Source organism: Notamacropus eugenii, chromosome 1, assembly GCF_028372415.1.
Source record: "Notamacropus eugenii isolate mMacEug1 chromosome 1, mMacEug1.pri_v2, whole genome shotgun sequence".
Lineage (NCBI taxonomy): Eukaryota > Metazoa > Chordata > Mammalia > Diprotodontia > Macropodidae > Notamacropus > Notamacropus eugenii.
In genome coordinates this window covers 221732748-221757178 of record NC_092872.1, presented here as the reverse complement: position 1 = coordinate 221757178, position 24431 = coordinate 221732748, and the positions used below count along the sequence as shown (strand labels likewise).

Here is a 24431-nt window from a genome sequence, read left to right as displayed (position 1 = left end):
TGTTACCCTTGTGAGCTTCTCTTGTGTTCTCCCTCCTTTCTGCTTCTCATTCCCTCCTTGGGGCTCACCCCACCCACAGCCTCCTCTTCACCTCCATTCTCTTAGCTGCTGAGCGAGAACAGTGGCCTGAATTGTTTCAGGTGTGGTTCAGCATGAACTCTCTCTTTGGCTAAAAGAAACTTTGTTCATCTCTTAACAGTCAGTTTGTGGTCAAGTTATTTTGGATGATGGGGGCTGGAATACAGGGTCAGGTTTGAAGGTGATTAGCCCAGCTTCTATAGCTGAAGTTTAGCTCTATTTTATGAGTCTTCTACCTTATTCTACTTAGGAACAAGAGGCATGCATATGTACCCTATAAGTTTATGATGTATACACTTTATAACATACATCAAACCCTTTGAAAATACACTAGAAAACACCACCACACCAGTGATTGGGGTGGGGAGGTATTTCTCTTTATTCTTGGTTTCAGATAATGCTTACATTTTGAGTCAAGGGAACAGTTTAAGGTGGTGATTTTTTTTCTTTTTTGAACACTGAAAAGTAGCATAAACTTTTGATACAAATATAACAACAGAATCAGAATGAACCAAAACAAATCTCTTCTCCCAGAATGGGGAGAGGAAGGAGAGGAAAAATGCCACTATCACGTGGCAAAAGTACTTCTCTGCACTGGGTCAACAAGCTAAGCCAGTGCCAAGCAGAATTTTTGCACATGGTAGGTGTTTAATATTTACCACATTTAAGTGAATTGCTAGCAGTGAGCTTTAGAATTGTGAAAATTCAATTAGGGGGCTGTGTGAATGGTAACAAAAGGTGAGGCTAGGAAAAACTTTTTAACATTACACAGTAGAAGCCAACTTCTACAGGGCCAAGAGATTAAATCAAGACGCTAACCACAGCAATTTATTTAGCATAAAATTATTCAATATCCATGTTTTTTCTAGCACTCTAGGAATCAGACAGAGTAGGTTAGTGAATAATTTCATCTTTCTCAAAGATTTGCAAAGGTGAAGTAGAGAGCTAGGGAAGCTTTCATGTGGTGAAGTGCAAATAGCTAAAACAAACAAACAAACAAACAAAAAAACTGATTCCTAGCTACTTAAAGCTTGACTGAGATTTTATCAGCATCAGCTTTCAGTTCCTTGGTCATTTTGTATGCAGGGGCTGGGCTGTAAGGGACTGTGGTTTTTTTTTTTTTCCCTGTGATTTTCCATTTCTGCTATTTTAATGAGTGCTCCCTTGTTACCATGGCTCCTAATTTTTCTAGACTGTGAAAAAAAAGGTTGATTTGTTTCTATTTGGCATAGACCCATTATACACACAAATAATGCACTTCAACGGCAGATGGATGGTTAAATGTATTTGATCAATAGTAAAATAAAAGTTTTCTGCAAAGACTACTACCCAGACTTTGAAAGTGACTAGTTTGGAGGTCTTGGTGCATGCAATTAAACTACTGTCACAGCCTGCGGTACCCTGAAGTTATGGTTAAAGTGTAGCCTTTCACTGTGACAATAATGCCTGAGAATCACATTCTTTTAGGAAGAAGTAAGAGGGCACAGCCTTGACACCTCTGCCTTGGGTGTAGAATCAGAGACTACTAAGAGAATACAAAGAAAGACAGAGAAGGTTGAAATTCAAGAAAAGATGAAGATAACTACACTGAATGAATCATTTTCTTGCAAGTTTGGAGATGAGATCTTTCCACTCTGCCCTCTTCCTCGTGATATACATAGGCGTGAGATGCTGCAGCCATGACTCTGGCTGTCCCTTAAAGAAGCCCTGACACAAGGCCTCTGTGTTACAGATTACGTACATTCCACAATCATAGCTGTTTTGTTGAGCTGGGGCTTTCTCTTCCACAAATGCTACTTTGTCCCCTCTTTTTCCCAAAAAGGCCTCCAGTTTCCCTGCTACCTGTCTTGCATGGACAGAGTTGCTTCTGGTATGTGAATCATAATGGGAAAATCTATTTTTGTCTTGGAGATAAACCAACAAACTCCAATGAGTTCCCCCAGCTGCTTCATTGGAGTTATTATTGATGGGTAAGAATATAACTCTTTTGTGGGGTAAGTCAAGAGGCTGAAGGAACAAGGTGATCTCCTCTGGGCTCGTGGTACACTTGATGAATTGAGTGACTTCTGGGCTGACGAAACACACTTGGTCTGAGCAGTCATGGAACTGGTCACTAGCAAAGTACTCAAAAGCAAATCCAATAATATGGTCATTAAGCCAGCTGGGAGGATCCAACAGTGAGACATCTGATTCCCGTAGTAAACTGTCCATGTAACTCAAAACAACAGGGTCCATTCTGCACAGAGACCAACTGGAAACAAACGCCAAGAGCTGAAGCAAAGGGCAGAAGACAATATTTACTGATGTATATCCTATATAAATGCTGTTGAGAAAACCAAAACATACTTGTACAGGGAGCTTGGAAGAGCAATGGAGTAGGTCAAACCACTTGTCTTATAGTTCTTATTCTATCACTATCCAGGTGTTTTGAGCTGCAGCTTTTTTTATCAGTTAAAAAAAAAAGTCAAATTAGTAATACCATGTGCTACCCTCCCTAAAACTCACAAGATTGTGAGACTTAAATGATATAGTTTACGTAGGTGTATAATTCTATCTGCTATATAACTCCAAAGAGGATCTAAATGTTGGTTATTGTTACTACCTTCCCTATTTTATGGATGGGAAAATTGAGATTCATAAAGGTTACATGATTTGCTCAAGATTACACAGCTAGTAAGCAGCAAAACTAGGACTAGAATCCAGGTTTTCTGACCCTGAGTGCAGGGCTCTTTCTACTATTGTCATAATTGTAGAAGACATTTTTATAATGTTGTTATAGTTCACATTCTGAAGCATAATAAAAACTTCTACAAGATAGCATTGTGGAAGGGCCCTTCTCTTTGGTGGGAGAGGGAGTGCGCTCATTCAGGAATTCCCTATACAAATGAAATCACAGGTCTCGTTCTTATGCTTTAAATTTTAAAAAGTACTTCATATGTATTTTGTTATTTGATCTTCAAAACAACGCTAGGAAGGAGCTGCGGATTTTTTTCTTTTAGATGAGGAAATTAAGGCTCAGTTAAGTGACAGGCTGACATTGACAAATCCTGTGTAAATTAGCTCCCAACTCCAAGTGTGTTGTTATTTTTATTATGACACAAATCATAGCTCTGACATTTACTACTTATATCATCTTGGGTAAGTCACTTGACAACTCTGGGCTTCAGTTTCCTTACCTGTAAAATGAGAGGGATGGATGAAATGATCTCTTAAAGTCCCCTCTACCTCTCAGGTCTATCTGGACCATGTTCCCTCTCTACAAAACCTTTGCTTAAACAGGAATTAAGTTTTTAGGCTGCTAAGATAGTAATAGGCTAACTCTGGCTCATAGGGTTGTTGTGAAGAAAGTGCTTTATAAACCTTACAACTCTATTGTACACCAATAAGTTATTTGTATTTAACATCAGATAAGATGCTTCAGCAAATAAGGAAACAATTTTTAAAAATGCAACTAGAAAACCCTAGTAAGTATATGTTTTATTTTGTCTCAGAAGAAAAAAAAAGGTGAAAAGTAAGCACAGTCCCCTTTTCTGCTTTTGGGGTGAAGATAGAGATGGATCATTTTATGGAGTATAACAGACTTGATTATCTCCTGATCTAGCTTCTTGGAAATGCTTGTATTGAGTTAGGGAGCAAATCTGTTCCAGTATTTCATCCTTGGTATTAGATGCCAGAGGGGTGCTTACTCAAGAAGGAACTGTTTGTTCTCTCCCCACAAAAGGAGGACGCCATTATAGGAAACGTCAATATGTTGTCAACGTACACAAACTAGGCAGTTCTGAATAGTAATGCATTTATAGTACCTTCTGTTCTCTACAGATAAATGAATCCAATAATAATTTCTTAATATTTTTATGAAAACTTCTTTTGCTGCCAAAGCTTAATAAAAGAATTAATCTAGTTATTTATGATATTCTTAAAGTAAAATTCCATATATTAATGAAGCTATTACAAAGAATTATATTGTCAAAGAAGACTAAATGTTTATGATTTTTATAGGACTTTGATGCAATTTGATGCAAGTAACCTTTTGACTACTTATTAACCTAACTTATTAATAACTTATTAACCTAAGAATTTAAAAGAGCACTAGACTGGAGTAAGGAACTAGATATTGACTAGTTGCATGGCAAGTCATTTAACTTTCCTATATCTGTGTTTCCTAAATCTAATAAATGGCAGAATTACCCTGGATGATTCTAAAGATTCTTCTGGTTGTAAATTCTATTGAGTCCATGCCTAAACTTTCATGTAATTCTGGCATTGTAGGCACTTAATAAATAATTGTGAAAAAATAAACAAATTAATGTTTAAGAAGTGGTGGTTAGATGTTACTTGAGGAAATGCTTCCTATTGCAAAGTTTGTTAATGATTTTCAGATAGTATGCTGTGTTTGTGGTTCAGTTGTTTTTCAGTCACGTCTGACTCTTGATGACTCCATCTGGGGTTTTCTTGGCAAATATACTGGAATGGTTTGCCATTTCCTTCTCCAGTTCATTTTACAGATGAGGAAACTGAGGCAAACAGGATTAAGGGACTTGCCCATGTACACATTTACTAAGTTTCTGAAACCAGATTTGAACTCAGGAAGATAAGTCTTCCTGGCTTCTAGACACAGCACTCCATCCACTGCTCCACTTGCTCAAACTATGTCATTTAAATAGCAACTACTGAGCAGAGAAAAAAAAAATCCTTAAATTTAAGTTTAAAAATAATATAATTTCAATATTCAATGTTAATATTTAAAAATCAAATGACACCTATAGTTAGGGAATCTTATTTCTCTGATATTTTATACATGTTACAAAATGCTAAATAGTGGTTAAATATCGGAAACATTCATTTCATAGAACTGCTTCTTATAATATAGTTTAAAATCATCTTATAATGAAGCTATTGCAAGTAAACTAGAGCAAAAGCATGAAATCTATGGAGACCATGGATTAATAGCAGTATTTACATATACTTCACAGAATGTGTTTTTACCCCTTGAAAATGTGTGTATGGCTATCAGGAGATGAGAATACCAGTACTGTTTGCTTTAGTAAATAAAGAGTAGTTAAGCAAGTCCAGACTTTTGACTCTTATTCCTGTAAAAATTTATATAATATATAAAATTTATTTACATAAACATATAATTTAAAATAATCTTCTACGGATAGACACACACACACACACATACATTTTAAAAGTAGAGTCAAAAGTCTAGACTTCCTTAGACATTGTGAGGCTTTATTTAATAAAGCAAACAATAAATTTACATAATCAATTTAAATAAATTATATAATAAATCACTTAATAATAGTGTCTCCTAAATTTATCTACACATATAGCCTCTCCATACATAAAGAGCTGTTATTGATTTTTATATATTCATATTGATATATTTTGTCATATAAATTTATAGATTTCATAGGCTATAAATTTTATGTACATATATACATACACAAGAGTTTCATTAATGATGTCATTTTAAGATATCATACAAAAAGCAGTAGCTCTGCTACATGTAATATGTATCCAAGAGGTCCTATTTTTCAAATACAGTCTTTGGCTGTTGTACTGTGTAGGCCTTAAATCTAATTGTTCAGAAATATCCTAACTGCAACTGATGCTCCCTGTAATATGACACCAATTGCCAGTAACATGATTCCCTATATTTAATCAAGGCATAAATGCCAATTGTACATTAGTGATCAAGTCATTTATTGAAGCTAATAACAAATTTTGTCTATGTGATGATCAGGTCTGAAGCATAATTAAGTTAAGAATTTTAAGGTAATTTTACTCTTTAAATCAACCTTAGAATTTTTGTTAGGAAGTATTTTGAAATCATCAGCCCAATCTCTCCCACCAAACATATGAATACCTGCTAGATGGTCATCTAGTCTCTGGGCCTGAACAGTTTCAGGGACAGTATCTTCTCTGTTTTGACACGGAACCCACCTCCCTGGTTAGACCCCATCTGGAACTTAATATTCAGTTCTGGGTGCCACATCTTATGAATACTGATAAGTGGGAGAGTGAGCAATGGAGAACAAGTAGGATGGGCTGAGCTATGAGTATACACCTCATGAGAACTGAAGGAACTGGAGTTGTTTAGCCTGAAGGAGAGAAGCCTTAAGGACAAGGGGAAGTGGATATGGCAGTTGTTTTCAAAAATACAAGGGGAGTTAATATAGAAGAAGGAGTACTCTTGATATCAGGAAAAACTTCTAAACAATTAGAAGAGTTATGCAAAAGTGAAGCAGGTTGCCTCCAGAGGCAGTGCTTTCCTTCTCACTAGAGCTTTCAAGCCAAAATTTAAGAGCTTACTCTGTGCCCCGTGTTGAGCTAAGTGTCAGGGAGACAAAAACAAAAATGAAGTCAGTCCCTTGCCTTCAAAGAGCACATGCACACATTCTAACGGGGATGTTAGGGGGGAATTTCTTCAGATAGCAGTTGGACTATTTGTTTTCTGGGATTCTGTGTATTTTGGGTCAACTATTTAACTGTTAGAAAGTTCTTCCTCATAACTCATTTATAGAATATTTTAAGGTTATGCTTTATATTGATTACCATTTGATTTTCTTAGCAATTTCAAGAGATGAATAATGTATCAACCCCTGGGGGCTAAAATCATGTGTATTATCTTAAAGATGTGGAAACTGAAGTTCAGAGTTTAAGTGACTTGCCTGAGATACCACAGCTGGAACCCAGGCCTTTTGATGCCCAGTGCTCTTTCCATTACACAATTTGGATTACTTATAATAGCCCCCACCCAACAATGGCTCTAGCTCTGTTCTCTGGAGCAACACAGTAAATAATAATCCTTTTTCCATATGATAACCTTTCAAATAACAAGAAATGAAAAAATATATTTAAAATGGATAACATATGCAGAGCTGCTGAGAATTTCCACATCAACATGGTCTAATATGGACAATTGGTGGAATATTGTCAGTTTCAATACGTTTGCATCTGTAGTGCCTGACCCATAATTGGTGCTGAATAAATGCTTGCTGAATTGAATTTATTAGCTGAATTGAGTAAATGCTTATTGAATTTATTTGCTGAATGAAATACAAATTTTATCTTTGTCTAAGCACCATTCCATTCAGATTCTTTATTAAATTACTGTATTCTTCCATGTGGAAAGTCAAACTCCAAATCAACTCAACAATCATTAAATCTCCTGAACTGGTACTAAAAACTTGCCTTTTTTTTTTTTTTTGGATCTTATTGCAATGTAGTCTTTTCTTCTAATTTTCATATCAGCTAGTCCCTCTTAAGCATTTTCCCCTCTGATTAGCAGTTACTTAATCCCTATATCTGAAAATTTTAATTTTACTGAAATCTGCTGTTTTAAAAAATTACTTCCAGTTACCAAATAATAATATATTGGATCACAATTCAAATATGACACTGGGTTGATACCACAAGTGATTTTTCAAGGAACCAATTACATTTCTGTTCACCCGATAGACGTCATAAGAATTCAGCAGTATTGGTAAAACAAAACAAAATTCTCCAAAGCAATAAACCTGAAGTAACCTTAATAAGCTAGCAAATAATGGATGGCTACACAGAATTAAAGCAATAATACAAAGAAATAAACAACAGAAACACCGGTTTCTATGAACCTAAGCTGATAAACTCATCTTAAAAAAAAAACAAAACTACCAAACCATTATTTTACAGTTCAATATTGATTTGGGTTTGGAAATTAAGGCAGATTTTTGCCTAAAATGTTGGCTAAAATGAAAATAATGAAAAAATGGAATACACAGAAACTCAAATTCAAGAGTTTAAGTTTTCAAAAAATTATGACTGTGAAGCTGCCTATATGGTTTGATGCCTTAAAAAGTTAGTGTGAAACACTGCTATGATAATAATGCATTGTTCTCAGCAGAATATCTATATTTCTGTAGATTGATCTCAAACTGGGCAAGCACCTGAAGGTCAAGAAGATAGCATTCTCTCCTTTTTTAATTATTAATGCTCAATTGTTGCTTACAGTCATGGATATTATAGAAATACGCTGATAAATGAATTTATTTGGATAAAAAAGCAATTCTAGTATGCCCCCTAAAATACTAATTTAAATTTTTTCAACCAGTTTTTACTGGCTAACTAACCAGTTAACTAAGAACTGGTTAATATTTACATGACGGCACAAAGAGAAATATTTTCAAAAAGAACGTTCATATGTTTTTTAAAATTAAGCATTTTCAATGCTAATTCTAAAATCCAGTAACATTTTTAAAAACTGCATTTGAAAAGGGCCCATTTCAATTTGTAAACACAATATATGAATGAAATGAAGTGAATTAGATTTTGAAACTATGTCCTAAAAATGTAAATCAATTACACATAAAGGCATTTCCTTTATGATCTAGGAAATATGACTTCATAAATTTCAATATCCACACATAACAGAATATTATTATTTTACAAGTGGAGGAACTCAGCTATCAATTTTAAAAAGTACTTGATACCATGCCTGACAATTTTATTAATACCTGGTGGTGGAAGATGGATACCTGCTTGCCTTCATTACTTTAATGTCCTATTTAGGACTAGAGAGGCCAACGTGACCTCTTGAGATTTTGCCTAGTCCCAAGGTTCTAAGATTTCCTCCATTTTACTAGGCATATTTATCAATGGCAAAGGGGTAAAGAAGTAAGTACCTAGAGATAACAGTTCCAGTCTACCACCAGTCTTCCTTCAACTTCTAGGACTTAAAATATAATTAAATTTATACACACACATACATAAAGCAATTTTCTTTTAGATGGTTATGGTCATCCTTTTCTATCACAGAACTATCCTTTGTTTGGAGATCTTCCTATGCTCTACTGTACACTAACAAAGCAAAACCCTATTATTCTAAACAAATAAGAGGCTAATTTGAACTAGTCCCATTTTAAAGACATTGAAGGTGCAGTAGAAACAGATGGAATTTGGAGTCACAAGACTTGGGCTTGAATCCCTGCATGGCTGTTTACTACTTGTTATGAACTTAGGAAAATCACAATTTCTGTGGGCCTCAGTTTCTTCATCTTTGGGATCAGTGGGTTAAACGATCCCTGAGGGTCCTCTTAGCTCCAAATTCAAAAAGCCTAATACAAACTGAGATTTAAAGCAGTTAAGACACTGGTCCATGGTCCGTAGCTAGGATGTATCCCAGTTAAAGAGCTGAAACTAAGTCTCCTAAATCTATCACTGCATCTTCTATATTTTCTAAAAACATAGAAATTATTTTTTTCTAGCACCTACCAAACCAAAAGTTTAGCAAACCAGAAGTTAAAAAAGTGTACTCCAGCAGAAGGCTCAGATGTAATGAATAACTCATCTGTATTCAGCATTGTCTGGTATGCAAATTGTTCTTGTAAAACCCTTATAAACTTTTTAAAAGGTTAAATGTTTTCCTCTTAAAGCTAATTTATGTTCTGCAAATCCTTTCACAGACAGCATAAACACTAAATTTCTGCTCTGTCTTCAAGTTATCTAATTATTGGGTTCCAAACTGATTAGGCTTTACTTTTTATCAACTAAAAGTAATGACTGACCTGGCCTATGATAAATAAAACTTTTCCTCTCTGAAATGTCTTTAGTCTTTTTAAAAATGATATTGTCTTTCCAATAAAATTTGAGTTAAACGAAACAAATGTAATGAACATTTTCCAGTAATAATTGACCAAGGTTGTTAATATAAACTGGTTAGCTAAGCAATGTTAGTTTTATTTCCTCATTGTTTTCAACTCAGGCTACAGGGAAAGTCATCAAATTCAAGTTTTGAAAAAATGAGAACCTATTATTAATAATAATCTCATTAAAGTACTTATTTATTCATTGATCATCAGGCAATACTAAGTTCAGGATCAAAATTGCCCCATGAATACTCAAATATTAACAAGTCGAAGATGTTTTTACAAACATTCACAAGAAGACACAGCACTTTAATAAAGGAGAATGTAGTTAAGAATTGGACAAAGAGTACAAGTTAGATAAAGTTACTTTCAGAAAGGTTTTCTCTAGTATGTAACATTCTTTAAAAAGCTTTAAAATTACCAACTTTTCTTTACAGATAGAAAATGAGAAAAGGTAGATTAATTCACTCAAACACACTCAGCTGCTGAAAAAAATCAAGACTTTCATAGTCTGAAACTACACCACTACAATCATTTTGATCTTTAACAATTTTTTGGGGCAACAATAATGAAGCATACAAGTAGGCAGCCACTCTAGGTACCTGGGACAGAAAGACAGTGAACTTTCCTTGGAAACTGAGCTACCAAAACCAGATTTGTAGCACTATGATATTCAAAATACAACTAGGTGATTACTATATGATAAAAGGGCAAAGTGAATAAAAGCCTTGAAATATAAAAAAAAAACAACTAGATTTGTCAAAACATTTTATGCATGACAATTTAAAAAATGTTGAAGCTTGGATTGAAAAATAAACGTTTATTTAAATAGTTCTGAATTACATATCTTTATAACATCTTAGAAAACCTTTTATTAATAAGTTTAAACAGCTATAGCTCATTTTTAGGACAAAAGATTTAGAGCTGGAAGGAACTTTAAAAGAGTACTTTGCTAAAAGTTCTCAACTTCCAACATTAGTGTCAATACTCCAGTTCTGAACAGGTGACTGACACGGATATGGCAAGGTCTTGGGGGCCTCCACACTTGTAAAATTCATTGATGTGGAAACTCTTTCTGTGTTAATCATCAATTCCATAATTGATAAATTTAGAGAAAAGGGGGCGGCACTAAGAGGGAAGGAGATTTGATCAGGTTCATAGTGCTACAATGTATCAAATGGAAGAACTTGAAGGTAGGTCTTCCAGTCTCCAGGATTTATTATTCAAAAAGGGATCTACATAACATCCCTAAGTACTGAGGATAAACCATTCAAAAAATTGCTCTGGGAAGTAGATTTCATATTCAAGTTTAGTAGAGATTACCCAGGTTTTAAAAATATTAGTTTCTTCTCATATCAATTATTTAGGAAATGAAAAAGGAATAAAGTTTCTTCTTCCCTCCCCAGGCGAGTCTATACTGAGTGACCTTTAGAAGGCAATATTCCAGCCCCCAAAATCTATTATATCATGTTCATCTGTGAAGCAACAGGATTTTAAAACCTTTTATACAGAAGTTCACACTGTTGTTATTTAAAACACATATAAGGTCTTGGATTCCTGACTTGTTAAAAGCTGGAAGGTACCTTAAGAGTTCATCTAATGTAATGTAGCTCAACTTTATTCAAGCAAAATCATCAGGAATACACATTTACTGTATTACGTCAGTGTGTAATACACTAAACTATACATTTATAGTCACCATTTATATGGCATTCACCACATACTGTCTTGTATGATAGTTACTTGTTACATTTCTCATTTCTAAGAGTGTAAATTGCTAGAGGACAAGTAACAGGGAGAAGATTTTTGTATCAGTTCAAAGCAATAATATTTATGTAGCATTTGATTACAGCCAGGTGGATATTCCTATCCTCATTTTACATAAGGGGTGGAGTTATACAGCCCAACTCCATTCTAAATCAGTATACTTTCCACTAAACTACACAGCTAGTCATTTGATTTAGTGGAAAGACCACTGGATTAGGAGTCTGATGATCTGACTTCTAGACCCAGTTCTGCCACTTATTTGCTACGTGACCCTGGCCAAATTAGTTACTCTCTTCTGAGCTTGTTGCCTCATCTGTAAAATGGGAACATCTACTTCACAAGGTAGTTGTGAGGCTGTGAAAGTATACCGTAACTGTCCAATATTATACGAATGCAGGGTAATAACAAATATCTGCTGATTAAAATAATTACGTTTGTTGTTGAAGAAAAATATCCAAACTAGGGGGTTTGTGGCTTACCACATATTATGACATATAAATTCATTTTTTTTTCTAAACTTCAAAGTCTTCTCCCCAATTAGGGATAGATTACAATAAGCTGTTTAATCATCGGTGAGATAATAGGTTGAACTCGTCTAATAAGGAACTTGAACCAGAATTCCCCTCCCCCCCTCGGATGACTCACGAAAGGGTTAAGCCCTTCCAGTCTCGCTTATTGGGGGGCAGGAACTGGGAGAGCGGCACTGAGGCCGGAGGGGAGTGGGGAAGAGGAGGAGGAACAGCTGTTCTTCCTATGTCTTCTGTGCAGATCAAAGCCTGGAAATTCCTAGCAAGGTCTGGACAGACTGACAAATATACAAAGCTGTCTCGGGCCCCGGGATCCTTGGCGGGACCCACGGACTCGGGGGACAGTTGTCCCAGTGTGGGGTAGCCCAGATTCTGGCGGGTCTAACCTTAGTTCTGGCGATGGGGGGGGGGTCAGGGAGTTTACAGGAAACTAAGTCCTAAGCCAGGAATCACTCTCTAAGGGAGCTGCACCATTACTGCGGAGAGAGAACCCCCAAGAAGCCGCTACTTTAACAGGTAGAGCTGGGGTGCGGGTGGGAGAATGGCGCCTGACTGGCCGCGGGGCTCCCGGCGCCCGGTCCTTGGCCCACCCACGTGGGGCGGCACGGGGGGAGGGGTGACCACGCCTCGGGGCACGCTGCCCTCACCTCCCCCAGATCTGGGGCCCCTTTCCCGCACCGATGCTGACTCGGGTTTTCCGTGTCTCCTCTCCGATCGGGTGACGGACCGCGGGGGAAGCTCCTCCGGACCCTGCAACCCCCGGGAGCCGCGGCCTGGCTTTCTTGGCCGGACCTCGGAGAAGCCGGGCCGCCCAGGGCGGGGGGCAGGGACGGGCTACCTCGCCCCACCCTACCCAAAGGAGGGACCCTCCTAGGCCCCGCGGGACCGGCTTACACCGGCTGCTCCCGCCCTCTTACCTGCCTCGGGCTTCACCCCCGGGACGCGCCTCCGTTTTGGCTTGCGCTAAGCCCGCCCCCCTCCCCCCCAATCAGCAGTTAAGGTAACACCGGCTGCCCGTAAAGCGAGGGCAGTTGTCGCAAAACCAGGTCTATCTCCCTCTCTACCGTCGTGCCTTTGCGACAACGTGCTTGGAGGGAGAAAGTCTGGCGTCATTAAGAATCGTAGTAACTGATCAAAAAAAAAAAAAAAGGGGGAGTGGAGGCGGGGAGTGTCCTACGCAAGCGCGCCATTCGGAGAGGGGGAGGGGGGAGAGGGGGAGAGGGCAGGGCGTGTTCTGGGAGTCTAGGGGATGGGCGAAAAGGGGCGTGGGAGGAGTGCGCGTGCCTGTCTCGGAGCCCCAGAGGGAGGGGCCCAGGAGAGGAGGCGCGCGTGCGCGCGGTGACCGGCTACCGAGGAGGCGGGGGCGCGGACTGAGCCGAGAGCGGGGGACCGCGCAGAGAGGACAGCGGGGCGGTTGCCGGCGCCGGAGTCCAGGAGCCGAGGAGCGGCGGCGGCGGCGGCGGCGGCGGGATCTGGGGGTGCGGAGAGCCTCGCGGCGAGGATGAGCCCCGCGCGGGTGGAGTCCGGCTGACAGGGCGTCGGACGCAGGGGATGCGCAGCGGCGGCGGCCAGACGCTCCCGCTTCATCCCTCCCAGAGCCCGAGTCCCACTGCCCCGGCCCCGGCCCCGGCCTGGGGGCGCTCGGTGGAGGCCTTGCCCCTCCTAGGCTGGGGGCTCCGGCCCAAGAGGCGGCGGCAGACCCTGCGACGACTCGGAGGTAAGAGCCGCCCGCGGGGCCAGCCTGCCCACGTCTTCTCCCCTCTACGGCGGTGGGGCTGCTCGGCCCGCGCCCCGCCCCGGCGGCGGGCCGCCCCCGCCCTGCCGCCCCCGGCTGCTCAGTCCCCGCCGGCCGTTGAGACGGTTGGTCCGACCTGGAAAGTCGCGGGGGCTCCGGGAGGGGGCGTGTCTGGGCCGCCCGGGGAGGCCGAGGCAGGACTCGCGCGGGGCCACCCCGGGCTGCGGGCGGGGAGGGGGCTGCTTCTCGCCAGGCCACGCTCGGGCGCGCCGGCCTCGCCCCCTGGGCGCTGGGCGGCCTCCTCCAAGGTCAGCCGGCGGCCCCCGCCCCATCCCGGGCTGCTGGTGGCGTGACAGCTCGGGGTCGTGGGGACCGCAGCGGACTGGGCCGGCGGGGCGAGTGGCGTGGGCCCCCTGCGAAGGCAGCCCCTGATGTCACGGAGATGTGTCCGCAGCGATTCACCTGCTGCGGGGAAGGGTTCGCTGCCGAGCTTCCTGGGCACGTGGGGCATCATCTGTGTATCCATGTCTTTATTTATGTATTATCCGGCGCCCTTGTGGAAGGGATGCTGCGGTTTCCCTAAGGCTCTTTAGGGTGAGCGTTGTCGCTGTGTCCACGTCCCTAATATTTAAAGTCCAAATAGCAGTCGATGGAGGGGTCTCTGCTGCTCCTTGGTGAGGTCTGACTTTTCTCGGAGGAGCAAGTGCAAAATGCTGCACTGATGTCATTAGTAACAAATCTGTAAAGCCGTTCCACACCAGAAGATGCTCCCTTTGCTGAAGCTTTGTTAATTAAGAATGTTTGAGCTTTCTAGAGGGTAACGCATTCATTTAGGTCCAATGGCCCAGTTTGGAATTTACTTTTTAAAATAGTTCTCTTGGAAGCGGTAACTCATTCATCTGGGAGAACTTCATCATAAGTACCGTTGTGCAATAGGAGAAAAAAAAAAGACTTTCCTCCTGTTTATAAGATTCTTTGTGTTACATAGTTAAGCAGAGTAAAATGACTTGCTTTTATTCCAGGTTTGTTGACAGTTATGTGTTTGCTTTTTCCAGTAGTGATTGTATCATGAAAACATTTTCCTGATGTTTGTTACAGTTTAGAAACTCAAGAATATGATGTAATTTAGAGAGAATTCGAAATTAATCACTGAATTGCCATACTACTAGCCAGTGTGACAGCTGGACTGGGTGACATCAAGGGTCTTTTTTAACTTTAATTCTGCTCCATGTTCCTGCATGATTTGGTGTAGAATTAGTATTTTAGCATTAACATTAAAATAAGCATATTCTGCTTTCTTGATAGCGTTTGCTGTGTAACCGATTAGCTTTTAAAATAAATAGCTCTAGCATTTCTGACTAACTGGAATTTGAAAAGTCTGTATAGTTCAGTGATGGTCTCAGGTGAAAAAGTAAATCTGTGCTGTAGCTCTATATAATCTTTATCGATTTTTCGTCTAGGGGAACAGAAAAATTCCAATGCTACTTGGCATGAAGTGAAAATACAATCTTTAAGATTGTCATATATTGTTTAAATGATGCATTCTTTATAATGTCTTTCTACCTTTATCTTTGATATTCAGCTATAGATAATGCTTTCCTTTCTCTTTGGCGTTATCTAATATTTGGTAGTCATCTGAGACTTATAAATTACAGATTGTGGCCAAAAGAGGGTCATTTTGGCTCTTTGACATTTCTATATACATTTTACAAGTGTGATTTTTGAGTAGTTCTTTTTATGGATATTAGATTGAACTCTGATGTCATCAATGAAATGTATGATTAAGAAATATAAAATATATTGGCCATATAATGAGATGGAGGGATAACTGTTGTACTGCCAATGTGTTCCAAAGATATCTTTACTCTGTCAGGATTAGGGAAGGAATTCGGCATCCATCAATTGGATGGATCTTTTTTAGTAAAACTTACTCGAAAGGCTGGGGCAAGAATTCACACCAAATAGGTAGGTGTGGCAGGTGGTGATATGCGATGTTTTAGGTAACATCCACATCAATGATATCTACACTATATGAAGTGAGTTTTCTTTCTCTTTCTCCCTCTCCATATATACATATCTGCATGCATACATACATATGTAAATTTGAGTAAATTGAACTAACATTAGCAAGACAATAAATAGAAAAGTCAGTTTAGAAAAGATATGTTTTGAAAACTTGCCAACTTTGTATGAAATTAATTTTTAAAATAGAGACAGCTTTTTATTTGGAAAAACAGCAGTTGATATCTTACAATTTTGTTTATGATTTTGTAGTATTAACTGAGGAATTCTGAGCTAATATTAGGAACAGAATGATTTTCTTCCTGTCTTCCCTCTTTTCCTCCTGTCTGATACCTTTTATGTGATAGGGCTTTTCTTCATATCAGAAGAAATGTTGATTTGTTCATTGAAAGCTTGGAATATTTAGATTGTAGGGACCTTGGCAGTTTTTCTCCCTTGGCCACAGCTTCTTTCATCAAGTTGGATCCAGAGAGACAGAGAGTGAAGTAGCTCTTTACTACACTATATTTGCCTCTTCGGGGTAAGGATTGTGCACTTATTGTAGGAGAGGTTTGACCTAGTAAATTATATTTTGAAGTACTTTACAATCATACAGCATGTTTATACATTTTGACTACTGAAAAATGATGAAAATATGTCAACTTTAGTATTATTTAGTTCTTGATGAAGGGGAATGATTGTTTGGGTCTTTTGTATTTTTTTTAAAGTGAAGGGTCTGATAGAAATTAGTAATACAAAGTGTGCCTATATCATTTCTCTTCCTTTTAGAATATGTTCAGTCTCTAACAGTACATTTGAGAGAGATTGAGAGGGATTCTGTAAATTTTGAAAAAAAATTTGTATACTTTTTAGCCCATAAGATGAACAGTTAAAAATAATTTTAAAAACACCACATTAATACTGTCATGTATTTGTAGAACACTTATTTCTGAGGGAGGGATAGTTGGTGGACAGAGCACTCTGAAGACTGAGACTTGAATTGAAATCTCTTCCTGTACTAGCTTTGTTGGATCATAAATTTAGAACTGACAGGGAACTCAAATTGTTTAAATTCTGAGCCTCAATTTCCTCATCTTCATGAGTTCACTTAGCTACCAGCTGTGTGACCCTGGGCAGGTCACTTAATCCTGTTTGCCTCAGTTTCCTCATCTGTAAAAGAAGCTGGAGAAGGAAATGGTAAACCATTCCAGGATCTTTGCCACAAAAACCCCAAATAGGATCACAAAGAGTCAGATATGACTGAAATGACACCACCACCACAACATAATGACTGGGGAGGGAAGGGAGTTGTGGAAGGCTGTGAGAAGAAGCATGTATATATAGTTCATTAGGTCCTTCCTTTGACACATTCTGACTTGACATGCCCCTTAAACCCTCTGTGTCCCCCAAGGAAATCTAAGACCCCATTGCATGATTGGCAGTCTGCACTGGTAGAGGGAGTTTGCTTCCTGTACCAATGAAATCATACATCTGGACCAGAGAGGAAAAGGACAATATTTGATCTAGTTGTGAAGGAAGAGATGTGTAAATATTAAACATACAACATGTGAACTATTATTTTAAATACTTTTGTAAGGTAGACAAATACTGTTATTTTCACTTTGTAGGTAAGGAAAACAAAGGCAGGGCAATATTGAAGGGCTGTTTTTTTCCTGTTTGAATGAAAATGAAAATCCAGGTTTTCATATAGTGGATTTTATTTAAATCACTACACACCTATGTAATAGTTAAGGAATAAAAACTGACAACAACATAATGGGCTGAAAATCAAAACTTTTGTTTAAAACAAGCTAATTCATACAGTTAAACATATTTCCTAGTGAGAGGAGAATATGACTTTCATTTTTAGGCTCCAGTCTTTGCCTGAAGATAACATTGAATGACATTTGACTGATAGCAGAAAATAAGTTGCAGAGTTCTGTGGTACCTAGCAAAGATTATTAGTGCCATTGCTTTTGATGGTGGCATTTTGAGTGAAATACTGTAGAACTTTGTAAATATAATAAAGAAATGGATTTGGAACTTGTCATTTAAAAATCAGTCTTAAGCATTTTCAGTAGAAAAATTTAGACATTTTGAACTCTGGAAAAGGAATTAAAGTATATTCCTTTAATTCCTTTAATTTCTACCTCTTATTAATAGCAAAAAGCTGCAGTACTTTTCATTTTACTTCTGCCTAACCCATATATCCCAAATGTAGCTAATGCATGTTATGATTATCTTGCACTATGAAATATTTGCACTCTACTTTAGAGAAAGTAATTTGTTTCATGTAATTACACATTTGTTATATGGGATGACTTGTCAGCTTGTGAAAAACATAATTTCTGGACTCTCTTCCAAGTCACTAATGATCTCTTGGCTGCCAAATCCAGTGGCCTTTTCTCAGTCCTCACTCTTCTTGACCTCTCTTCAGTCTTTGACACTCAACAGTATCATAGTCTCCTCTTTGACACTTGTTCTCTTTGGGTTTTCAAGATACCCTCTCTTGTTTCTCTTCCTTACTATATGACTGCTCCATCTCCTTTGCTGAATCCTCTCCAGATCTCACATCCTCCACTTGTAGGAGTCCCTCAGGGTTCTGTCCAGGGCCTTCTTCTCTTCCCCTTCTATATTACTTCATTGGTTGATTTCATCAGCTCCCTTGGATTAATTACCATCTATATGCTGATGATTCTCAAATTATAATCATAACCTGCCCCAAACTCTCTGCTGACCCTCAATTTCAAGTTTCCAGCTCCTTTTCAGACATCTCCAACTTGATGTACAGTAGATATATTAAACTCAGTATGTCCAAAATGGAATTCATTATCTTTTCCCCCTAAATCTTCCCCACCTTCTAACTTCTGCAACACCATCTTCCGAGTCCCACAGACTCACAACCTAAGAGTTATCAGGGATTTCTCAGTATCTCTTACCTCCATAACCAAGCTGTTGCCAAGGCCTGTTGATTTCACCTTTGCAACATCTCTCCAATACATCCCCTTCCTTCTTTTGACACTGCCGCTACTGTAGAGCAGGTCTTAATAGATGAGCAAAATCAGGAATTTTAAGGTTTTGTTATGTGCCTTATTTCAATTGTATGAATTCTTCATTTTGTGTTTTGTCTTTTCAGCTTTGTAGCTACAATAACGTCAAATCATTTTTTTTTTCAAATGGCAGGAACAGTGGCATATAAAAATAAATTTGCTGAAAAGAGCACATTTTGAATGAGATGTAGTATTGCATAGTGGAAAGAAAGCTGACCCCAGAGCCAGGAAGACCTAGTTTCAAGTCCCACCCACCTCTGACACTAGCTGTGGGACCCTGGGAAAGTCATTTAACCTCTCAGGGTTCTAGGCAGTTCTTTCATACTCTTTTAAGTTGCAGAGAAGGTGCTGACCTGTACTGGTAAGTGGGATTATCTCATCTAGGAGTTCTTTATACTACTGAAATCCCAGGTCCAGTGCTTATCCCTCAGGTTTTGAATGCTTGGAAAAGGTAGAGTTCTTAATCATCTAAAGCACTTTAAAGAAAATGTTTTGCCTCTAGGTCTTAAATGTGAATTATGATCCCAGCATATTTTGGCAGTGGGGTCATCCAACGGGCAGCTGCAGAGCAATGTTACATGTACAGTGAAGAACCAGTTAGCTGTCTTGACTCACAGACAGCTGGTTTTCTGAAATGCTTCTCTTTTATTACAAATATAATGATCTTTAGTTGTGTTTTTCTCTTAAGATTGTCTTTTTTGTGACTAAAGATGTTGACAGCCCTACGTCTTAAGAAATAAACATGACGCCTACTATTGCTAACTGTTTAGAACGTGCTTGGTTGCTCATTAAACTGGAATTTTCTCCCTCCTTGGCTTTGCTTCCTGGCTTTCTTAGCTTTTTTCAAGTCTGATAAAATCCAGCCCATAAAAATCCTGTTGTGGTCCCTCCATAATTGTTGGTTCCTTGTGTGATTATCTTCAGTTTATCCTGTCTTTCTTCTTGTTTATCCAGTTGTTTGCATGTTGTCCTTTACCCCACTCCTCTTAGACTGGGAGCTCCTTGAGGGTAGGGGCTGTTTTTGCCTTTTTTTGTATCCCCATTATTTAGTAAACTACCTGTCAGGTCATAGTAGGTGCTCAATTAATACATGTTGACTTGACTAAGCCACTTATTTTGAATAATGTGGCATCATAGAGTTGTGAATGGAAAGACTAGATCAGTCAGTTCTGGAGTCAGTTAACCTGAGTTTAATCTTTGTTGGAATCCACACTTAATGTAATCTTGGCAAGTAAGTCATCTGATCTCTTAATTTTCTTGTCTGTAAAATAAAGGTAATAGTACTTTTGATGCCTATAGTAACTTCATAGGGGAGTAAAATACCTTAGACGTTAAAATATTATAGATTTGGGAGTAGTTTCAGGATATCAAGAGGCAAAAAGTAAACATTGGGTGACTTCTTGGTAAAGTAAAAATTTGCTCCCAAATGGAAGTAAATCATAAGGCATATAGTGTTTTCAACTGTTTTTTTCATTGTAAAAAATTTGAAAGCATACTTTTCTTATGTGTATTTCCAGGTCGAAGATATCATAAAAGGTTCTGAATTCTTTCTTTTACTGAGACATTTTGGTACAGTTTGTTAATTTGATGTTAATTGTTCTCTTTTGACATGTCATATCTCAAGTCTTATGTCCTATTTTCTAATGACATACTTCTGTGAATCATTCGCTGACAAATTGTATGGCTTGCTATTTCAAATTATTTGAGATTTACTTTCATCTATCAATTACAGTTCTAGAAGTAAAACATTGGAGAAAGCATTAAGTGACTTGTCTACAATTGTTTACAAATGCTTTAAGAACATGCTTTCATGAGTAAAAAATGAGCACCCTGCTTGAATTTTGTTTTATGCTGATTATTTATTTTGCTTCTTAAAATTTTTTTAAATATGTGAGTTTTAAATATTAATGCCAGCTTAAATTCTTTGGATAGTTTTCCCCTCCCTTTCCCCTTCCCTCAGCTTGAGCTTTATCACAGACTCCAGTTATTTTGTTTTAAAAATTCATATCTCACATTTTTGGATGCAAAGAAATTTCAGTTTTTAGTCATACATAGCTTATTGTATTTACTATGTTTGTTGTGGTTTTGCTTTATTGGACGCTTTTTCCTAGAAGCCTGATGACTCCTTTTAATCATTGGAAGGATACATTCTCCTCACCAGTAAGAAATGTAAACTTAAAGACCCACAAATTGTCATTAAGAGGTAATATTTACCATATTAAGTAAACACTATCCTGTTATTTAAGCTATAGAGTGTCAGCATGGGTTGTGGGTGGTAGTAGGACAAAGGAGACCCAGATTGAGAGGTAGGCCAGGCCAGGAAGTGTGACACATAATAACAAGCAAAAAGTCACAACCTGAGGTGCTTATATGTCAGCGCTGATATAGAAATAGTAGGGTGGTCTTTTTTTTTAACTACTCTTAATTCTGAGGGCAAAGCAGAGGTTAGGATTGGGGTTCCTGGAAAGGCCGGATGGAATGCCAAGCGTTGAATAAAAGCAGACAAGCATGATTTGATGGCCAGGAAGAGACATAGAGATGGACATCTTGGCCATCTCCTGCTTTAGTTGAACAACAAGGGGTGTGCTGCAGGCTTCTGTGGCTACCACCATAGAAACAAGATTAGATTGTGTTGGAACTTCTCACAGTAATAGTAACATAATTCATTGGTTTAATTTATATCTTGCTTTGCCATTTACAAAGTGCTTTCCTCCTAATCTTATACAGTATCATTAATGATCTTGTACAAATAATCATTCTCATTCTACACAAGAACAGATTGAATCTCAGAGTTGAAGGGACTTTTCTCCTTTGTCCAGTGATTAATAGATGTCAGTCAAGGACTTTTTCCACTTTACCGCCTTGACCCCTCTGGATGCCAGTTCTTAAAAAGTATTGGGCTAAGGTAATTTCCCTGCCCTGGAATATCCTCCTGCAAATAATTGGCTTGTTGAAATCTTGCCCTATGTAAATTCCATCTTTCTTTGCTGAAAACCTCCCCCCCCCCCCATCTCTTCCCTCGAAACTTTCACAGCACCTTCCTTTTGTGTTTATATATGCTGCTATGACCTCAGAATTCCTTTTTTTTCTCTCCAGCTTGCCAGTGATTGTGGTAGGAATTGTTTCACTTTTGTCTTTATAATCTCCAGTGCTTATCAGCATAGTCCTGGTAAATAGCAGGCACTTGTTAAGTGCTGATTGATTGTTTATCTCTTCTGTTTCATTGATGTACTTAAAAATTTTTTAACCAGTACTAAATAGTTTTGATGATTACTGCTTTGTAATGTCATTTGAACTCTGGAAGTGCTATTTCTCATTCTTTCCTCTTTTTCCCCCCATACTTCTCCTTGAGATTCCAGTTTCTTCAGATGAATTTTGTTATTTTGTTTACTTCTGTAAAATAACTCCTTCATAGTTTGGTGCAGCACAAATTCTGTAAATTAGATTAGATGGTATTACCAGAGGCAGTGTGGTATAGTAGACATCGCTGGGACTTAGAGTCAAAGAGATCTGGGATTAAATCTCTAGTCTGATGCTTTATTAGCTGTGAGACTCTGGGAAAATTACTTTGTACCTCTTAAGGCTTCATTCTCCTCATTTGTAAAATGAAGGGGTTGAATTTGATGACCTCTAAATCTACGAACCTGTGATTGTTTTATGTTTGTCTAGCCCGAACATGAGCGGTAATTATGGCTCCAATGCTTGGTCATTTCTTTAAAGAGCATTTTGTCATTGTTTTTGTGTCTTGTGTGTTTTTGTACATTGTTGACTTCCAAATATTTTATGCATTTATAGTCATTTTGAATGTGATTTCCTTTTCTGTTATTCCACATGTTATTTTCTTGATTGCTATACAGGAATCCTAATTTTTTTATTTGTTTTGTATATTGCTATTTTTCTGAAGCTATCAGTTATTTCAGTTGATTTTTTTTGCTGACTCTTCAGAAGTTTCAAAACGTCATGCTATCTGCAAATAGACTAACTTTGTGTCCTTTGCAATTTTTATGTCTTTACTTTGGTTATAGTTATTATTATTAAGAATTCTAGAAGAGCTGACAAAGTAATATTGGGGAAAGGAGACATTATTGACTTACCTCCGTATTTATTCTGAAATTTAAAAAAGTATTTTCTCATTGCATACCATGCTAACTGTTGCTTTTAAATGCAAAATTTTTAATCGTATTAAAACTGGCCATGCTATTCTTATGCTATGCCTTTGCTTTGTATTTTCAGAATAAGTTAATGATATACTTTGTCAGATTCTTTTGCAGCAGTTGATATAATCAATGTGGCATATAGTGGTTTAAAAATATTATTAATTATGTTGTTTTCTTCTTCACTTGGGCCATTTCATGCCCTGCTGCTGCTGTTCCAACCTTTAAAACTAGGTGGCTAGAGACAGCACATGGGAGGAGCCACACCACCTGGACCATGAATACTCATCTTCCTTTTCCCCTCTCCTCCCTCTGTCATTGTTTTTTCCTTGTTGGTTTTCACATACCTTCTCTCCCCTCACCTACCTTTCTTAGTTTTGTTCTGACAACTGCAGCCAAAGGAATTTATTGTTATCTCTGGAAGGGTCAGGTTACATCTGAGTCTTACTGTTCTACTCACCGTCTTTGTGACTTCCCATACCATGGTTCCCTTTACTTGAAACTTCTCTCCTATGAGTGTTACCTCCCTCATTAGAATGCAAGCTCCTGCCTTAATGAACTGATGGAGAGTGAAGAGCTATGAGAACAGTTTATACAATGAAAACATTATAGTGAAAAACAGCTTCAAAACAGTTTAAAACACTGATCAGTGCAATGATAAACCAAAAGAATTAAGATAAAAAATACCATTTGCCTGATAGAAATGAACTTTAAATGCAAATGAGACATGTATTTTCATTGGCTAATGTGGGAAGTGAATTTATTTTTCTGGGTTACGAAGCCATATATTAAGAGATTTATTATCCCCAGTTTAAAAAGAAATTGCTCATTTGGGAGAGAGGGAGGAGTAGTGAGGACAAATTAATTTTAAAAATGGTTACCTGAAAAATAAAAACACCAAGATGCAAAAATAATGTAAACTTTTTGAGGGAAGGGGCAGACTTTTTTCTTTTCTTTCCTTCCTTTCCTTGTATATCTCCAGTGCTTAGCATAGTGCTCGACACATAGTAAGTACTTAAGTGCATTTTATTGCTTCATAATGTTGATCTATTCCTTTATCTCTAGTATAAATCTATTTTGGCTATAGTGAATTATTTTTGAAACAATCTTCTAATCTTTTTACTTGATTTTTATTTAAAATTTTTACATCAATAATCATTAGTGATGGTGGTTTATATTTCTTTCATTGCCTTTTCTCCTTTCTTGGTTTAGGTAGTCCATTAGTCCTATCTTATGAGTTTGGGTAAATGTTTTTTTCTTCAGCTTTTGAAATGAATTTATATAGCATTGGTATTGGTGTTCATCCTTTGCCAAATCCTGACCCTGTAGTACTCCCACTATTTTTCCTTTGTTTCTGCTACAGAATACCACTCTAGAAAGTCACACAATGACATTGACTAGGTCTATTGCAAATTTGTTATATGAATTAAAGTGAGTCCTCATTCTTTTGCACTCCAGTCCTTTTACTCTTTCCTAAAGTATCCCAA

At 38.2% G+C, this 24431-nt stretch overlaps 2 protein-coding genes across 13 annotated transcripts in view; one reads left to right on the top strand and one right to left on the bottom strand.

The window, feature by feature from the left end:
* Positions 1-433: 433 nt before the first annotated feature.
* Positions 434-12780, bottom strand: SENP8 (SUMO peptidase family member, NEDD8 specific). 2 transcript variants are annotated; one of them, XM_072627948.1, is made up of 2 exons: positions 12683-12780; positions 434-2349 (listed from the first exon to the last, which is right to left on the bottom strand). In XM_072627948.1, the coding sequence occupies exon 2, from the start codon at positions 2311-2313 to the stop codon at positions 1675-1677; it is 639 nt and encodes a 212-aa protein (XP_072484049.1). In that variant the 5' UTR covers positions 2314-2349; positions 12683-12780; the 3' UTR covers positions 434-1674. The 2 variants fall into 2 exon arrangements, with proteins under 2 accessions (XP_072484049.1, XP_072484048.1); XM_072627947.1 differs by having other exon boundaries at positions 12652-12736.
* Positions 12432-24431, top strand: part of MYO9A (myosin IXA) — a 342794-nt gene continuing 330794 nt past the window's right edge. For 10 of the 11 annotated variants that reach the window (XM_072627917.1, XM_072627911.1, XM_072627923.1 and 7 more), the window contains exon 1: positions 13608-13721. The gene's annotated coding sequence lies outside the window, so the exon portion shown is untranslated. Of the gene's footprint in view, positions 12521-13607; positions 13722-24431 lie in introns of those variants that run through there. The other variant, XM_072627891.1, reaches the window with a different exon arrangement.

Coding starts and splice junctions, on each gene's coding strand:
- SENP8 (XM_072627948.1), bottom strand. CDS start 2,313: ATGGACCCTGTTGTTTTGAGTTACATGGACAGTTTACTACGGGAATCA.